This window comes from Ziziphus jujuba, chromosome 1 (assembly GCF_031755915.1).
Source record: "Ziziphus jujuba cultivar Dongzao chromosome 1, ASM3175591v1".
Taxonomy (NCBI): Eukaryota; Viridiplantae; Streptophyta; class Magnoliopsida; order Rosales; family Rhamnaceae; genus Ziziphus; species Ziziphus jujuba.
In genome coordinates this window covers 26,617,648-26,635,161 of record NC_083379.1, presented here as the reverse complement: position 1 = coordinate 26,635,161, position 17,514 = coordinate 26,617,648, and the positions used below count along the sequence as shown (strand labels likewise).

The following is a 17,514-nucleotide window of genomic DNA, read 5'->3' as shown; positions in this document are numbered from 1 at the left end:
TACTCGTTGTACCTAATTTTGCTAAAACTTCTGAAATTGAATGTGATGCTTCAGAAATAGGTATTAAAGTCGTTTTGATGCAAGAAGGAAGACCAATTGCATATTTCAGTGAGAAATTGTATGGAGTTACATTAAACTATCCAACTTATAGTAAGGAGTTATATGCATTGGTTAGGGCATTGGAAACATGGCATCATTACCTATGGCCTAAAGAATTCGTGATTTACTCTGATCATGAATTTGTTGAAGCACATCATGAATTTGGTGCTTGGGTAGAAGACATTGAAACTTTTCCATATGTTATTTGCTACGAACAAGGTAAGGAAAATGTTGTAGCTAGCGCTTTGATTTCCACTCTTGATGGTAAAATGTTAGATTTTAAACAAATAAAAGAATTGTATGATTTAGATAGTGATTTTGGAGAGATTTTCAAATTATGTGAGAAAACATGGTGTAAATAAATTTTATAGGTTTGATGGATTCTTACTTAAGGAAAATAGGCTTTGCATTCCTTTTTGTTCTATGCGAGACTATTAGTTATAGAGTCACATTGTGGAGGTTTAATGAGTCATTTTGAAGTGGCTAAGACTTCAGATGTATTAAAAGAGTATTTTTAGTGGTCACACATGAAAAGGGATGTAGAGAGAGTTTGTGAGAGGTGTATCAAGTGTAGGCAAGCCAATCAAAAACACACCCCAATAGGTTATACATGCCATAGCTAATTCTTGAAACACCTTGGGTGCAAAATTTGCATGGATTTTGTTTTGAGATTGCCAAGGACTAAAAGACGTAAGGATTCTATCTTTGTTGTTGTCGATAAATTTTCTAAAATGGCACATTTTATTACATGCAATAAAACAGATTATGCATCTCATATTTCTGATTTATTCTGTAGAGAAAGTAGTAGATTACATGGAATGCCTAGAACTATTGTTTCTGATAGACATGCCAAGTTTTTAAGTTATTTTTGGAAGATTTTGTGGGCAAAGTTAGGGACGAAACTATTATTTTCTACTACTTGTTATCCTTAAATAGATGGATAAACTGAGGTAGTTAATAGAACTTTGTCAACATTATTAGGGACATTAATTAGTAGAAACTAAAAACTTGGGAAGAATGTTTGCCACATGTAGAATTTGCATATAATAGAACTGTGCATTCTGCCACTAAATATTCACCATTTGAAATTGTTTATGGTTTTAATCCATTAACTCCTTTGTATTTAACTCCTTTAAACATGTGAATTTAGATAGCAAAAAGAATGCAAAATTTGTGAAGCAACTACATGAAAAAAGCCCTTGCAAATATTGAGAGGAGGACTGAACAATATACTAAACAAGCTAACAAGGGCCACAAGCATGTGGTGTTTAAACCTCGTGAATGGGTATAGTTTGCATATGCACAAAGAGAGATTTCCCATCCAAAGAAGATCCAAATTACTTCCAAAAGGAGATGGGCCATTTCAAGTATTGGAAAGGCTCAAGAACAATTCATATTGTTTGGATCTTCCAAGTGAGTATAATGTAAGTGTCACATTCAATGTTATCGATTTATCTCCTTTTAATGCATATTTTGAGGACAAATCATTTTCAAAAGGAGGGAAATGATGAGGACATGACTAGGGCTATCCAATGGATCAAAGATCTATTAGAGGCTATTCAAGGACCTATCATAAGAGCCCGAGCCAAGAGGTTTAAGGAGGTATTTAACGGGTTGGTACAAGAAGTCTTTTCAATGATAGGAAATCCTAACATCTCTACTAAAGATGGTCAAACCATGGTCAGCTTACTTAAAGCATATGACCAGTGAAGAAAATATCGATGTCGATGGAAATGTCGAGGGTATGATTTTACGGAAATATCGATAGAAATGTCGGTATCGATGGAAATATTGGTAAAGTTACGGAAACTGTAAATTTTTAATTTAGCATACAATTTTTTATATATGAGATAATTAATATAATAAAATTATATAGAAATACAATAATTAGAATACAATAATCATAAAATATTCTATAAATATAACAAATTATTTATAAGTGAATAAAATATAAAGTTAATTCACACCAAAATATAGAAAATTTAACAGATAATAGTAAGATACAAGAAATTCTCAAATATAATCCCTAATACATTATTAATACCAAAAAGAATTCCTTGGTTCTTCAAATTGATGATCATATCTTGATGTTTCACGTGTATAACAATAGGCATTCCAACTCATCATATTAGAGAAATTTTCCATGTAATTGTAGATGTGCCAAGTATATCTTTCTCTATCAATCCCAACCAATTGTCCAAGTAGAGGATAGTGTGGATTTATCCAATGAGGAGTGTAACATTCATTTTGAGACATGGGATGATTGAAGATATCAACATCGTAATCTCTGTGAGGATTATGTGAGCTCATTTGACCAATTGGATACACAATTGGAATCTCAGAATTTCCAGATTGAGAATTAACTTGTGTATTTAAAACTCATTGCATCCAAAGAGTTAGAAAGATAATCTTCATCATGTTGATTTATCATTGAAGTGCCATAATGCCTTCTTGAACTAGTGCCTGCTGTTCGAGCTCCATGATCAAAATCCTGTGTTGCATGTGCATATTGATCTTCACCAGTAAATGGGCTTAATGGTTGTTGGCTTGGTTCTCGATAGTATGTTCCACTCCCACCTCCACCTATATTATATCCTCCTCCTCTATTGCCACCACCACCACCACCACCGCCACCGTTGTCGTCATCATCATCATCATCATCATCATCAAGATCAACAACATCATCATCATCTTCATCCTCATATTTATTTAGTTGAGAATAACCACCACCAAATATTTCTACACGAGGACTAAATCGTCTAGTTCTGTCACTACTTTAAACGAATAATTTCCTCCACTATCACTGCTCATAACTTCTTCAGCAATAACATTCTCAACATTTATCCCTAATTGTGAAGGATGCATTGCGACTCGAGGATCTGGATTGCCTTCATCATCATCTAAGTGTGAATTCTTAACCCATTGGATAATAAGATTATCTTCATCTTCACCAGGGTCAGCTCCAATTTCAAGAAGATCCAAATAATCAGAATCTAATTGCGATTGATTTGTTAATTCCATATCATGTATCCGCAATTTCATATTATAGTAGCAAAAAACCAATTTCTGAAGTTTTTCATATGCGAGTCTATTTCGTTGTTTTGTGTATATTAAAGCGAAGGTGCTCCAATTACGCTCACATGCGGATGATGATACAGTTTGTGACAAAATACGCATTACCAATTTTCTGAGTGTTGGGGTGCTATTACCATACATTGTCCACCATTCAGCTGTATATTTCAACATTATAAATCAAAATATATTAAATTTTAAAAAAATTTTAATTATTAATAAAATTTTTGATATTAAGCACATTTTTTTATAAGTAATTGAAATGCACATGCCCTGTATCATTTCCGCCAGGGAGGCAATTGCTGCACGATCACCAAACCCTTTTCGTGCATCTCTAAAGCATATTATCTATATGTAAAAATGAAAAAAATTATAAAAAATGTTATTACTATGTTAGTTAAAAAAAATAATAAACAAAATCTTACTTCATTTCCAAATTGAGATATACGATCCGAATTTGGATATAATGCTGCAAAGACATCATAAACAGCTTGTACAAAATCTGAATCAGTGCCAATTCCTTCTTTATACTGGAACCGTGGATTCAGAAAGTATGCTACAAAATAATAATAAAAATTAAATCTAATATATAAATTATAAAACAAAATATTAATTAATAATAAGTAATTGACATAAAATTACCAGTCATATGGAGAGCATGAGAAAGTGTATTGTCCCATCGAGCATTTATGATGCCCATAACCCACTGAATTCCTCTTTGATTATTGATTGCATATCTCATTTTTTGAAAACAATTATACAATATTGGCATCGTAGGTATGAACTCAGCATCAACAATTCGCAAAATATTATATAATTGCCCATACAAATTAACAACGTGAGTAACAGAATCCCAAAAATGATTATCAAGGATAAGTTTCTCCACTTCTTTACCTGCTTTTGTTCGACTCAATTGATGCTCAGCCCATGCATCGCTTGTAAAGACTTGTTTTAGAGAAGCTTTCTTTTTAAGGAGACTATTTAAAGTAATATAGTTTGTTGCAAACCTTGTTGCTCCTGGTCGAACGATGTCTCCTTTGCATATATCTCGCATTAAAGAAAGTAACCAATTATGATTATAAATATAATTGGTTATCATTCTTACACGCTGAATGATCCTTGCAATAATTTCATACTTTCCAATATCCTTAAATATAAGATCAATACAATGCGCAGCACATGATGTCCAATACAAGTTGTACTGTATCATCAATTTCTTACCAACCTTTACGAATGCAGAACAATTATCCGTAACTACCTGCACAACATTGTTCTTGCCCACTTCATTGATAACATTCTCCAAAAGTTTGTATATATACTTATAGTTTTTTATTTTATTTGAGGCATCAACTGACTTAAGAAACACTGATGACCCTTTGCAATAGACCATAAAATTCAATATGGACATCTTAGTTGGTCCTGTCCATTCATCGCACATAATTGTACAACCATATGTCTTCCAACTTTCTTTAAACTTTTCAATATGCTGTTGCATCTCTTTATATTCCATGTCTAGATGTTTTTCCTTAATTTCATATGGAGATGGAATTTGAACTCCCATACCTGATTGTTAAGCACCAACGATCATATTTTTGAAATGGTGTGATTTTGCCTTTGCAGGTGGGACATTATCATAAATAAAGAACTTTGCTACTAGTCTTCCCAATGTGTTTTTCATACCACCTTTTGTCAACACATCTTTTATATTTTTTTGTTTTGCACCGGATGACTTATACTACCAAGGTGCAAGTGCAACTGAAGAAAATTGTTGAGATTGTTGTCTACAAATGGGCTCCCTTACACTTGTTGCATGACGAAATTGAGCACATGGTTGACTACCACCCTCTCGAGAAAATCCTGATCCTTAACCTTTAGGGTTAACAAAGTTCCTTCCTTGTTCTTCTTCCCATCTGTCTTGTTTAGATGCACGGACTGCAGCTTTATATGAGTCTCTTTCATCAAGATGCATATCTGCTGGATATATACATATATCATCATTATCATCATCATCATCATCACCATCATCATAATTACTCCGAGATGGAGCTAAGTTACCCCGTAATTCATTACGAATATCTTCTTCCATTGTCTTTTTTTTTTCAATTTTGCATGTTCTTTCTTCCTCAAATAATTGTAAATCTCTTTCTTCACTTCTGGAGGTATATTGTGGCACTTTTTGACATTACTTTTTGGATCAGAATGTGCTAAATGATACTTTAATCTTATTATTCCACCACTTTGCATTTTATGGTTACAATATTTGCAAATTGTACCATACTTGTTACCTTCAATTGGAATACAATGTGACCAAACTGGATCTGCTTTTCCGCTACTACTTTCCATTTTTCCTTTTAATAATCATACATAATTATTAAGTTAATAATAATATTAAGAACAACAATAAGAATAAGAAAAATAATACTAATAATAACAAGTAAAAAAAATAATAAAAGTAATAATAATTTCAATAATAATAAGAATAACAATAATAACAATATTAATAAACAATAATAAAAACAATATTAATAATAATAATAACGATAACAAGTATAATAACAATAATAATTAGAAGAAGAATTACAATAATAATAATATTAATAATAATAATAGACAACAATAATAACAACATTAATAATAATATTAATAATAGAAATAATAATAACTACATTAATAAAAATAATAATATCAACAATAATAACAACATTAATAACAATCATGATAATAATAACAATATTAATAATAATATAAATAATAACAACTTGATAAAAATAATAATAATAACAATAAGAAGAAGAAGAAGAAGAATAAGCATAATAACAATATTAATAACAATAATAACAACATTAATACTAATAACGATAATAAAAATAATAATAATAATAATTAGAAGAAAAATAACAATAATAATAATAATAATAATAATAATAATAAACAACAATAATAAAAACATTAATAATAATATTAATAATAGAAATAATAATAACTACATTAATAAAAATAATAACATCAACAATAATAATAACATTAATAATAATCATGATAATAATAACAATATTAATAATAATATAAATAATAACAACTTGATAATAATAATAATAATAATAACAATAAGAAGAAGAAGAAGAAGAATCATAATAACAATATTAATAACAATAATAACAACATTAATAATAATAACGATAATAAATATAATAACAATAATAATTAGAAGAAAAATAACAATAATAATAATATTAATAATAATAATAAACAACAATAATAACAACATTAATAATAATATTAATAATAGAAATAATAATAACTACATTAATAAAAATAATAACATCAACAATAATAACAACATTAATAATAATCATGCTAATAATAACAATATTAATAATAATATAAATAATAACAACTTGATAATAATAATAATAACAATAAGAAGAAGAAGAAGAAGAATCATAATAACAATATTAATAACAATAATAACAACATTAATAATAATAACGATAATAAATATAATAACAATAATAATTAGAAGAAAAATAACAATAATAATAATAATAATAATAATAATAAACAACAATAATAACACCATTAATAACAATCATGATAATAATAACAATATTAATAATAATATAAATAATGACAACATGATAATAATAATAATAACAATAGTAAGAAGAAGAATAATAACCATAATAACAATATTAATAACAATAATAACAACATTAATACTAATAACGATAATAAATATAATAACAATAATAATTAGAAAAAAAAATAACAATAATAATAATATTAATAATAATAATAAACAACAATAATAACAACATTAATAATAATATTAATAATAGAAATAATAATGACTACATTAATAAAAATAATAACATCAACAATAATAACAATATTAAAAATAATATAAATAATAACAATATTAATAATAATATAAAGAATGACAACATGATAATAATAATAATAACAATAATAAGAAGAAGAATAATAACCATAATAACAATATTAATAATAATAATAACAACATTAATACCAATAACGATAATAAATATAATAACAATAATAATTAGAAAAAAAATAACATAATAATAATATTAATAATAATAATAATAACAATAATAACAATATTAATAATAATATAAATAATAAGAATATTAATAACAATAATAACAATAATAATTAGAAATTGTTAAATAATAAACACAATTTTAACAATATTTGTTATTAATGCTTACTTTTGAGGATCTAGAAATTGTGAATTGAGACTTTTTTCTAACGTGGATCTTCCAAAAGTTCTTCCTTTTATGAATATAAATGTTGAATAAAGAAAGAAAAGAAGATTAAAAACTAATTACTTCAGTAAAAACTTCGCGTGCACTTAATTTCATTTTTCTGAAGCTTTTTATGTTTACTCTCTCTATGATTTATGCTGAAACAGAACGATTCAAAACATCAAAATATGGCTGAGGTGCTATACACGCATTTTTATACTACACTCATTTTCTTACCTCTTCAAAATTATAGTTGTCTCGTGAATGTACTTTAAAAAAAAAAAAAACAAAAACAACAGCACCAACTTGCCTATAATAACTTTATTTTATTATTTCTTTCCGCAATTCTCTCGTTGTATTATTTGTTTCTGCAATTTCTTGGTGATTTTTTCTTTCCGTCACTTTTACTTTTTAAGTCAGAGCATGTGAATTCACAGCTGTAGCCTGTAAACTTATTATTTTTTTCATTTCAAAATTTTTTCCTATACTTTCAGTATCCTACTTGATTAATATTTTGAAAAAAAAAATCAAACAATCAATCATTTCGGCACATTCATTCATGCATTATCATTCACATTTTATTTCTTCAATTTCGGCTCTCACCCTCTCGTTCAAATTTTTTTTTTTAAGCCAACAACAACCAAAAAAAAAAAAAAAAAACCCAATTTCCCAATTTCAGCCCTCTCCCTTCTCTTCTCTTCTCGTCTCTTCTCTCTGTGAAACCCCCCATCTCTTCCCCCCCTCCGGCCGGCCCTCTCTTTCCCCTCTTCTCTCTTCTCGGCCGGCCATCTCTTCAAACTTCTCCATTCTCGGCCGATCTCTTCTCTCCTCTTTTTCTTCTCTTCTCTTCTCTTCTCTCTGTGTATCCCCCATCTCTTACCCCTTCAATTCTTCTCCTGGCCGATTACCACCAACCAAACACACACCAAACACACACACAAATCAACACAAACACACACACCCAACCAGTCCAGCCGATATATCCCAGAAATTTCCACCTTTTCCCATCGACAACCGGCCGATCTTTCTACCTTATCCACCCAAAACCCGAAATCTTCACCGACAATGGACGATTCCATCGACTTCCATTGATTCCGGTGACAGGTCGACGATACGCGTGCAAGAAACTTCTTCCCTCCCTCCCCCGTCGGTGTCGGACGGCATCGACAACGGAAACTATTGTCGACATTTCCACCGTCTCGCCGATTTTTGCTTCCCTACATATGACATACACATGGGAGACATTTATGATGTTGTGATGATATAAGAGAGAGAGAAAGACACCTACCATTTTGGAAAAAAATGTTGGTAGAATGTATTTAACGTCAAATAGGTCTAAATTCATTAGAAAGGGTTAGTGAATTTTATTTAACATTAAATAGGACTAGATGCATTATCCTAAGTCATAGTTAACCATATATAGTTTTGTTTCCATTTTTTATTGTTTCTTTGTATTTTTCTAAACATACATATATGGTTTTATACATGATTAAGATTCATACCTTGATTTTTTGAGAAATATTTTTTTTTGTGATAAAATTGTTCTCTTTATTCTTTGTGAACTTTGGTGAACTTATTAAGCTTTGCTTGTGGCGTTCTTAGACTTATTAATTAGTTCTTTCATAACCAACTGTAACGTTTTCACATAAAAAGGTTCCTATCTCTTTATAGATAGTAGGTTGAGGTTTTTCACCTATAATCTGATTTTAGACGACTCATGTTGTTTTTCTTACATAATTCTTTTTAGGGTTAAATATGTATCATCAATCCTCTATTTCTATCAAATTAATACCCTATTTTCTTGGTTAGGAATCCAAACCATTTTATTACTTAATTTGTATGCGCCCAAAAGTTGAGAAATTCACAACACTATGAATATTTCATCATTATTGAATATCACAATGAAAATAATCCACTTTACCACACCCAATACACTCAAACCTATGTTCTGACTTAGAATCCTGTACATTAAACAGCATGTATTGAGATAATTTTTGGTAAGGTATTTTAGGTGGAGTACATGGAATTTCGTGGACAATTAAAATTAAATGACCAAAGGCATTTGGTCATAATAATGACAAGCACACCTGTAAGTTAATTCAGGAGACATCCAAATTTCATCATTCGAAACTCGGATGAATTTTTTTTTTATTTTATTTTTTTTTTTTCATGAAAGAACATTATTTCATTAGAAAGTTCACATTTTCAATCTGTCCCATGATTATATGCTGTAACTCATAAACCCGTTAAACTCTCCAAATGATCTCAATTCTATGTGCCAAGAAAGTGGCTTGCAAGCTTTCACTGGTCACGTCACCAAGTTCTGAAGGAGAAGCAACTGCAGAGAGTAAAGTTAGTGAGACATCCTTGTGACGCACATTCACTGTTTTAAATTATTATTATTATTATTATTATTTATTTATTTATTTATTTATTGAAAGTACACCGTTTAAAATTATGTCATTGGTGGCTGGGCAAATACAATATTTCCAATAAGATCCGCTCTTCAAAGATTCCTGATTTACATGTCATCTATATTGTGGTCAAGGATTGTATTATTTCACAAGTCATATGCCCTCAACACCAGATGAGTTGCCAGTAAAATGGTCTCTTCTGTTATGCTTCATGATCTCCTTTTAGGCCTTCATCCATTAAGTATCTAACTTTTGTTGCCAATTTGTTAGTTTGAGAATGATCGACTCTTTTATGGTGTTGTCATGTTCCAAAATCTGAAAATCATAAATCTGTCCATTTCTACTCATGAAAATTACCCAACTCTCTACGCCCCCTTCTGCATTATTTACTTTCTTTTATATGGCATGGGTTATCTATCTAGTTAAATAAGCTTTAATCTTCTATCTTATAATATGTGAAGCAATACGGTATTGTTCTGGCAGATGGTAATTAATCAGTTGTTTAGCATTACAAATCTTTGGGAGAGTGTGTATGGCTGGGTTCTGTGCTTTTGAGAATCTCTACGTTGAGAATCAATTTCTGCGACCATTTTTCATTTCTATGTTCACAGGTCGGTGGGCTGGACAAATTAGTCATGATCTCCATGAGTAGTCATGATCCAGCTTGATTTAGGATGTCAATTTCGAACCGTGATGACATCCATGTCACAGGGTGTTAGCCATTTACAATTGAGGAACATTCCACTTTCAGCCCAGCCATTTTCTTCCATTCATTATGGTGAAGTTCTACTCATCGTACAACTTAAGGTCCTCCCTGGCAGGTAATCGATGAAATTATTTGACTTTTTGATTCCAATCCAATGGAAAGACACTCTGTGTGAGGAAATGCATGAGTTCACCTTCCGAATATACATGAGCCAAGTTCATGTAGCTGATTGCCTGGGGAATCATTTATTGAGGAATGAGATCAAAACCCTTTGTTTCCATGACCTTTGACCATAAGATGTTCCCGATCATTGGTCAAGTTTTTAAGCTGATCGCATGGGGAATCATTTATTGAGGAATGAGATCAAAAACCCTCTTTTTTCATGACCTTTGACCATAAGATGTTCCCGATCATTGGTCAAGTAAAGTCTTTAAGATTGCAATATATTACCAACGCAACCAGCAGTTTATTGGCGTATTGCTTTCATCATTTTTCGTCATTCATCAGTATAAAAAACTTCATAGTACAAAAAGACAACTTTTCCACGTTGTAGACTTTCCTTGCCTGAATTGCAACTCCAGCCAACTCGGCTAGAAAATATATTATTATTATTATTATGTCCAATTAGGTGACAAAATGGGGGCAGTTCAAAATGTCTTATGGGTACAATATGTTCGCTCGTAAATCCCAGTCACCCAGAAGTTTTCCCTACTTCATGAGTTACATGGAAAATTCCCGAGGCTATGCTGCCAAATCAGTAGAACAGCCAATGCCAAAGATCTGGTGTTTAGACGCCTGGTTTCTCAAAGATAATTTACCAGGTTAATACAAGTTATGACCTTCAGGAATCAAGGATGCCAATTTTTAAAACTCATTCTTCAGGAACGCACATGAACATAATTATGTTCTATTTTGTGGGCAACATACCTGACCAAGTTGCTAGTAGCTTGAAACTGTTTTTAGATACCAATTTTTAGGATTTCAGAAACACAAGTACTCTAACTTTGATTTTAAAAAAATAATTTAAAATTTAAAATCCGAATAAATGCATAAGCAAAAGCATCAACCGAATTTTAACTTGGAACAAATAAAACAATCACAGAAGATGTCATACTAGTTCAATCCACGTTAATCGAAACTCTCATGAAAAGAAACAATATCATCAGCACTAGTTTCCCCTGTCATGAACAAAATAAAACCAATTCCACAAAATCCATAATTTGTCCACTCTTCATTTACTTGTATCATTTTATCCTGCAACGAAGATATTGCCCCTCTCTAGCTACATGTATAATTGTATAGACAGCTGCTATTCTTGGAACCTTGTTATGGATGTAAAAATCTCATGCACAAAATCTATCGTTGAAATGAAATAGAGTAGGAGCCAGTGTTTGGATCTTTGACGGCTTTGAAGTTGTCAGTACTCATTCCAAAACGGCCCAACAATGAGTTGCCCATTTCTTTTAGCTTTCCTGTTTACAAGAAACAATTTACAACTTGGCTACCTTAAATCCACCAGAGGTTACTAAATTAATTAATTAAGCACATAAAGCATGAAACATATAACAATCTCCAAATATTCTCCCCATGTAACTATAAAGCATATATCCATGTGTCTCATGCTACATAGCCTTAAAACTAATGTGCAAGTCTTTTTCAGTAGGATGAAATCATCAAATAATGTCTAAGATAGCTAGGATGTCACCCAGAAGCAAAACATGAATAAGCAGTTGAATTAAAAGCTATAAATATACTAATAAAAAGCAAAGGCTTGTTTAGCTGATAACAGTACTAGAATGTGAAAACTCCAAGACAATGCACTTGTATCTCCTTCGATGGTGGCTATTAAGCACAGCCTACTCTGAACACTTCACACGAATTTACAAGGAATCTCGCATAGAAGTTACTATCCACTGATTTGTCCTCATTATGCAATTAGGGGAGGTGGTTCATTGTGTTCTCTAAGTGTATCATATGCTCACACCTAGAAAATTTTCCTCCCACCAGAATTACTGAAACGGCCTATGACTATTTATTTATTTTTTTTAATGCTTTCTCAGAAATCATTTTCGAAGTTCATATAAAATGCATGATGCAGTTCATTAACGATGAATGCCAATTTTTGAAGTACTACATCACAGCTTTTTCAAGTGAGCATATTGCCAATTTATCAAATAACCTTGAGAGAACAATGTCAAGTCTTCAAACTAGTGCTTAATAGCTTTAAACTGTACATGTATCAAAGTGCCCTAATTTCTTATGAATTTCCTGACAATCTGCCATATGAACACTGGACAAAAATCATTTACAAAGTTCGTATAAAATCCATGATGCGGTTCATTAACAATGAATGCCAATTTTGAAGTACTTCATCACAGCTTTTTCAAGTGAGCATATTGCCAATTTATCAAATAACCTTGAGGAACAATGTCAAACGTCTTCAACTAGTGCTTAATAGCCTTAAACTGTACATAGATACTAAGTGCCCTAATTTCTCATGAATTTCCTGACTTTCTGCCATATGAACACTGGGCAAAAATTTAATATATTACCATCCATTGTTTACACAATGAAGTTAATGACAAGTGATAGGCCCAAAAATTTAAAAGTTTGAGAAGGCATGCCCAGCATCATTACAAGAATTTATACAGTTATAAACCTTCGAAAGAAGTGAAAGCAAAGATGATTCAATTATCTTACCAATCATCTCCTCTTTCAACTTTTCTCGCTTCTCTTCAGCAAGTGGCTGCAAGCGACGAATGGATCTCTTGGCTTGATCATTAAAGGGATCAAGCTCCAAGATTTTCTTCATATCTGCAGGCAAAAAGAAAATGGTACAATACATCAATAAGCCAACAGAAAGAAAAACTTAGTACAAGCTTCAAATCCTAATGGCAAAAAAGAAGAAAAAAGTAGAGCCAAGCTTAAGAATAGGAATAAAAAATTCAAAGATATTACAAATGAAACTAATAAGAAACAATATCATTACTAAGGTATGATAGACTAAAATAAAAATGGAATCCAAACTTACCAGAAATAGCCTCTTCAAAATGCTCAAGTTTTTCATGAGCCTCAGCTCTTCTTACCAGAGCTTTCATATATGAAGGGTTTAATCCCAATGCTTTTGTGCACTCCTTGATTGTGTCCTCATATTTTTCCTATCACAAATTTAGCATCAGATAAAAAGGTAACCAACTACTACTGCTTATTACATTATATATATATATATATATATATTTATGGAAGTAAGATGTAATCATAGGAATAAGGATAATATAGTTTTAGCAGTAAACAAAATAGAACAGCATTCAAGGATATTGTTTTTCTAATGGTTTCATTTTGTAGGTATCAAATGCATTTTTTTTTTTTTTTTTTGGTTCAGACATCTATGACATCTATCATTGTTTTAATAGTTCATTATTATTAAATTTTGGATATAAACTTATTACATTTTCCAAATTTGTTTATTATTAAAATTTGGATATAAACTTATGTGCCAAAACTTTTATGGCCGACACATTAAGGTAATCTAAATATAAATGAACTATTAAAACAACGATATAAAATTCTATGAATAAATTTGGCGATTTAAATCTTATTACTTTTTTTTTTTTCCGGTTTTTTCCCCTTCTAATCAACCTAAGAATTTCATTTTCAAAATCTTAAATCAAAATCAAACACTATTTTGTGTAAAAATAATAAATTAAAAAAAAAAAAAAAAAAAAAAAACACTTTTTTTACACTGTCAAAAAACAAATTGAAGGAAATAATAATACAATGAGATTTTGATAGCAAAGCTTAAGAACATAAGATATGAAAGTGAACCTAATCTCGATGAAATATATAATACAAGCTGATTACACCATGCTTCCAACATGTTAACGTAACATGATACAATATTTACTGCAAATATTACCTACACCATATTGTTTATAATGTTTTTTTTTTTTAACTAGAATTTAAAAATCACACCAAGCATATTTCACAAAGTGGAAAGAAGAAAATACCATCTTTAAAAAGCATATGGCACGATTTGAGTAGCATGTGGAACGTATCTCCACAGATGAAGCCATCTCTGGTGCAAATTGTAGAGCAAGCTCATACTGGGATAATGCCTCTTCATACTGTCCATCAACATAAAGTTTGTTGCCTTCTAATTTTGCATCATTAGCTTGTGCTAATGCTTTCTGGTTAAGATGAAAAGAGAAGAAAGCAGGACGTTTCAGAAAGCTTGAAAACCAGATTTAATGACAGTTGCTTAATGGTTTTACAAAAGTTCTATCAAACAAAAGACAGATGTAATAACAAAGAGCACGAAAAAGCAAAATAGACATACCTACAATGAAACCAGAAAATTTTAAATGTTTGGTAGACCTATCTTTCAAAATTGAGTGATACATCCAGAAACTTAATTGTTATGACACACGTCTATGCAGATACTCGGAATGTCCATGCCCCATAAAAATAAACAACACAATCTCTATTTTCTTCTCATTTATTTTGGCCATATTGGATTTGACTGGAAAAATCACAGCATTCTTAGTAACGATGCATATATGGTAGTAAACAAAACAGATAGCAGATGGCTCTTCCCACCGTCCCCCAATTGAAATCTTGCTATTTTGGCTTACAAATTCCAGATCTACTCGTTCTCTTAAACATCATCAAAAGGAGTTATGGCAAAGTCATATTGAATATTCATTTTAACACAAGTACCCCATGATTAATACGACGGTGCTTGATCGATGCAACAAAATCACAAAAGAAAAATAGCAGACAGCTTATTATTGCAACTCCAATTTCACAAACTTCCAAAAGTAAAATCAGGTATCTATCGTCTAAAAGCACAAATGAAAAACTAATTAGGGCAAACAAACGATCGTGCTAATTCAAATTTTTTTTTAAAAAAAGGTAAAAATAAAAATGACCAAACCAGTAAATTAAAAATAACACAAACAAATCAAAAAATTGATAATCGCATCGCAAAAAGGAACCTGTCTGAGCTCCTCATCATCGTTCTGAGAAACAATTTGTTCATCTTCCCGTTGCAGTTGGTCTTCTTCTTGGTGTTGCCGAGATTGTCGTTGCTGCTGCTGTGCCTGGAGTCGGTGATGGTGGTCCTCGTCGCCATCGTTGTCGCTGTCTCCGAGTTCTCCATCGCTAGCCGTTTCGAAGCCGTCTTCGGCGTCCCTGTGGTCGGGATTGGGAGCTGAATCCGCCGTCGTACTGGAGGAAGAAGAAGAGGGTTTCGGGAGAGTAGGATTTTGGTCAAGTTCTATCAGCACCATTTTCTACTATCAGAAAACGTAATACACAATAACGGTTTATTCTGTGCTCTGCAATTACACCTTCCAAAAACTCACGGAACCAGTCTCCGGCCTCCATACTCAATTAATAAATATGGCGCTTCCAGAAACATCTCGCAACGCCGTCGTTTCTCCCACTTTTGGCCCCAATGATTGCGTTTGTTCTGCAATTCCTCTTCTGTCCTCCAGGTTTTTTTTTTTTTTTTTTTTTTTTTGAATTAATATGCTGAAAGTGCGAGGTGGGTTAGATTTTGTAACTCGGTGGCATGATTGTAGTTTTTTCCACTTTTTAGTGCAATAATGTGTGTGTCATTTTAAAGTTTTTTTGGGGTGATTCTATTTATATAACCAAAATCAATAACAATACTACAGTTTTAATTACATTTTCATATTGCAAAAATATACTATGATAAAAGCTCCCAAATATTCTTAAGCACATAAACAAAATGAGAATAAAATACTAAGTATACTAGAACAAAGTTTTAGAAAAAAATAATAATAAACTTTAATATTGGAGATAATGAAGTTTAGCAATCAAAAGGAAAAGAAATTGCAAAAATAATTGTCAAATAACTCTGAAAATTTAAATATTGAGTTTGTTTAATGATTTATTTTTTCTTATTATATTTCTTTATCTTTTTTTTAATTTTTTGTTTTATCTTTTTTTTTTTTCATGATTTGTTTTAGTTTTCATCATATATACTTTAAAATTGTTCAATATACGTAACTAAACAATTTAAACTCATTCAGGTTATATATATAAGAGAAAATAATTGTTTCCAATTTATATAACTGAACAAAAATGCAACAATATGTGAAATTATCCCATATATATAAATTCGACAATTTAAACTAGTTCAGATTATATATATAGGACAATTCTAATTTTATCTGAATTATATAAACTGAATAAAAACACAATAATAGGTAAAGTCATTTAATATACATAATCTAGACGATTTAAACTTGTCTAGAATTATGTATACTGGACGACAATAATTCTATTTGAATTATATAAACCAAACAAAAAAGTAATAATACGTAAAGTTGTCCGGTATATATAACCCATATGATTGAACCCATCCAAATTATATATACCACCAATTCTAATTCTATCCAAGTAACATAAACTAAGCAAAAATACAACATGGATAAAGTTGTTCTTTACACATAACCTAGATTATTAGAGCCCATTACAATTATCTATATTGGATGACTCAAACTTTATTAGATTGTATAAACTGAACCAAAATTCAATACATATTTTCATTTTTATCGGTTATATAAAATCATACCACTTGAAAAGTTCTTCTAAGACTATTAACAAGAGCAAAAGTTTTCTCACATTTTGAAAAAGAAAGAAAACGAAAGAGAAAGAGAAAGATGTTAGGGGTAGTATCCTACTGATATATAGTTATTTTCTATCATTTTTAATGCTTAATATCTGTTAGTTTTGTATTCATTTTATATGGAAAACGACTTAGTTTTATGCTTTTTTTTTTTTTTATAATTTTTTAGGTAAAAGAAGAAAATGTTGAAATCTATGCAGCATATACTATTTTAAACATATCTGGAGCTATAAGTGTAATTTTGAGGTGATTTAAGATGGAGAATTTTTTTTTTTTTTTTTGAGACACTAAGGATTTTCC

General features: G+C 30.6%; 1 protein-coding gene across 1 annotated transcript; it reads right to left on the bottom strand.

Annotated features, from left to right (window-relative positions):
* Positions 1-11,609: 11,609 nt before the first annotated feature.
* On the bottom strand, positions 11,610-15,985 carry LOC107425939 (uncharacterized). Its single transcript, XM_016036014.4, has 5 exons — positions 15,554-15,985; positions 14,567-14,746; positions 13,591-13,717; positions 13,260-13,373; positions 11,610-12,031 (listed from the first exon to the last, which is right to left on the bottom strand). The coding sequence occupies exons 1-5, from the start codon at positions 15,845-15,847 to the stop codon at positions 11,916-11,918; spliced, it is 831 nt and encodes a 276-aa protein (XP_015891500.1). The 5' UTR covers positions 15,848-15,985; the 3' UTR covers positions 11,610-11,915.
* Positions 15,986-17,514: the final 1,529 nt, after the last annotated feature.

Excerpts from the sequence above, each read along its gene's own strand:
- LOC107425939 (XM_016036014.4), bottom strand. The coding sequence starts at position 15,847 with ATGGTGCTGATAGAACTTGACCAAAATCCTACTCTCCCGAAACCCTCT. Across the intron at positions 14,747-15,553 it reads ATGATGAGGAGCTCAGACAG|AAAGCATTAGCACAAGCTAA; the intron begins GTTCCTTTTTGC and ends CATCTTAACCAG. Across the intron at positions 12,032-13,259 it reads GTTGAAAGAGGAGATGATTG|GAAAGCTAAAAGAAATGGGC; the intron begins GTAAGATAATTG and ends TCTTGTAAACAG.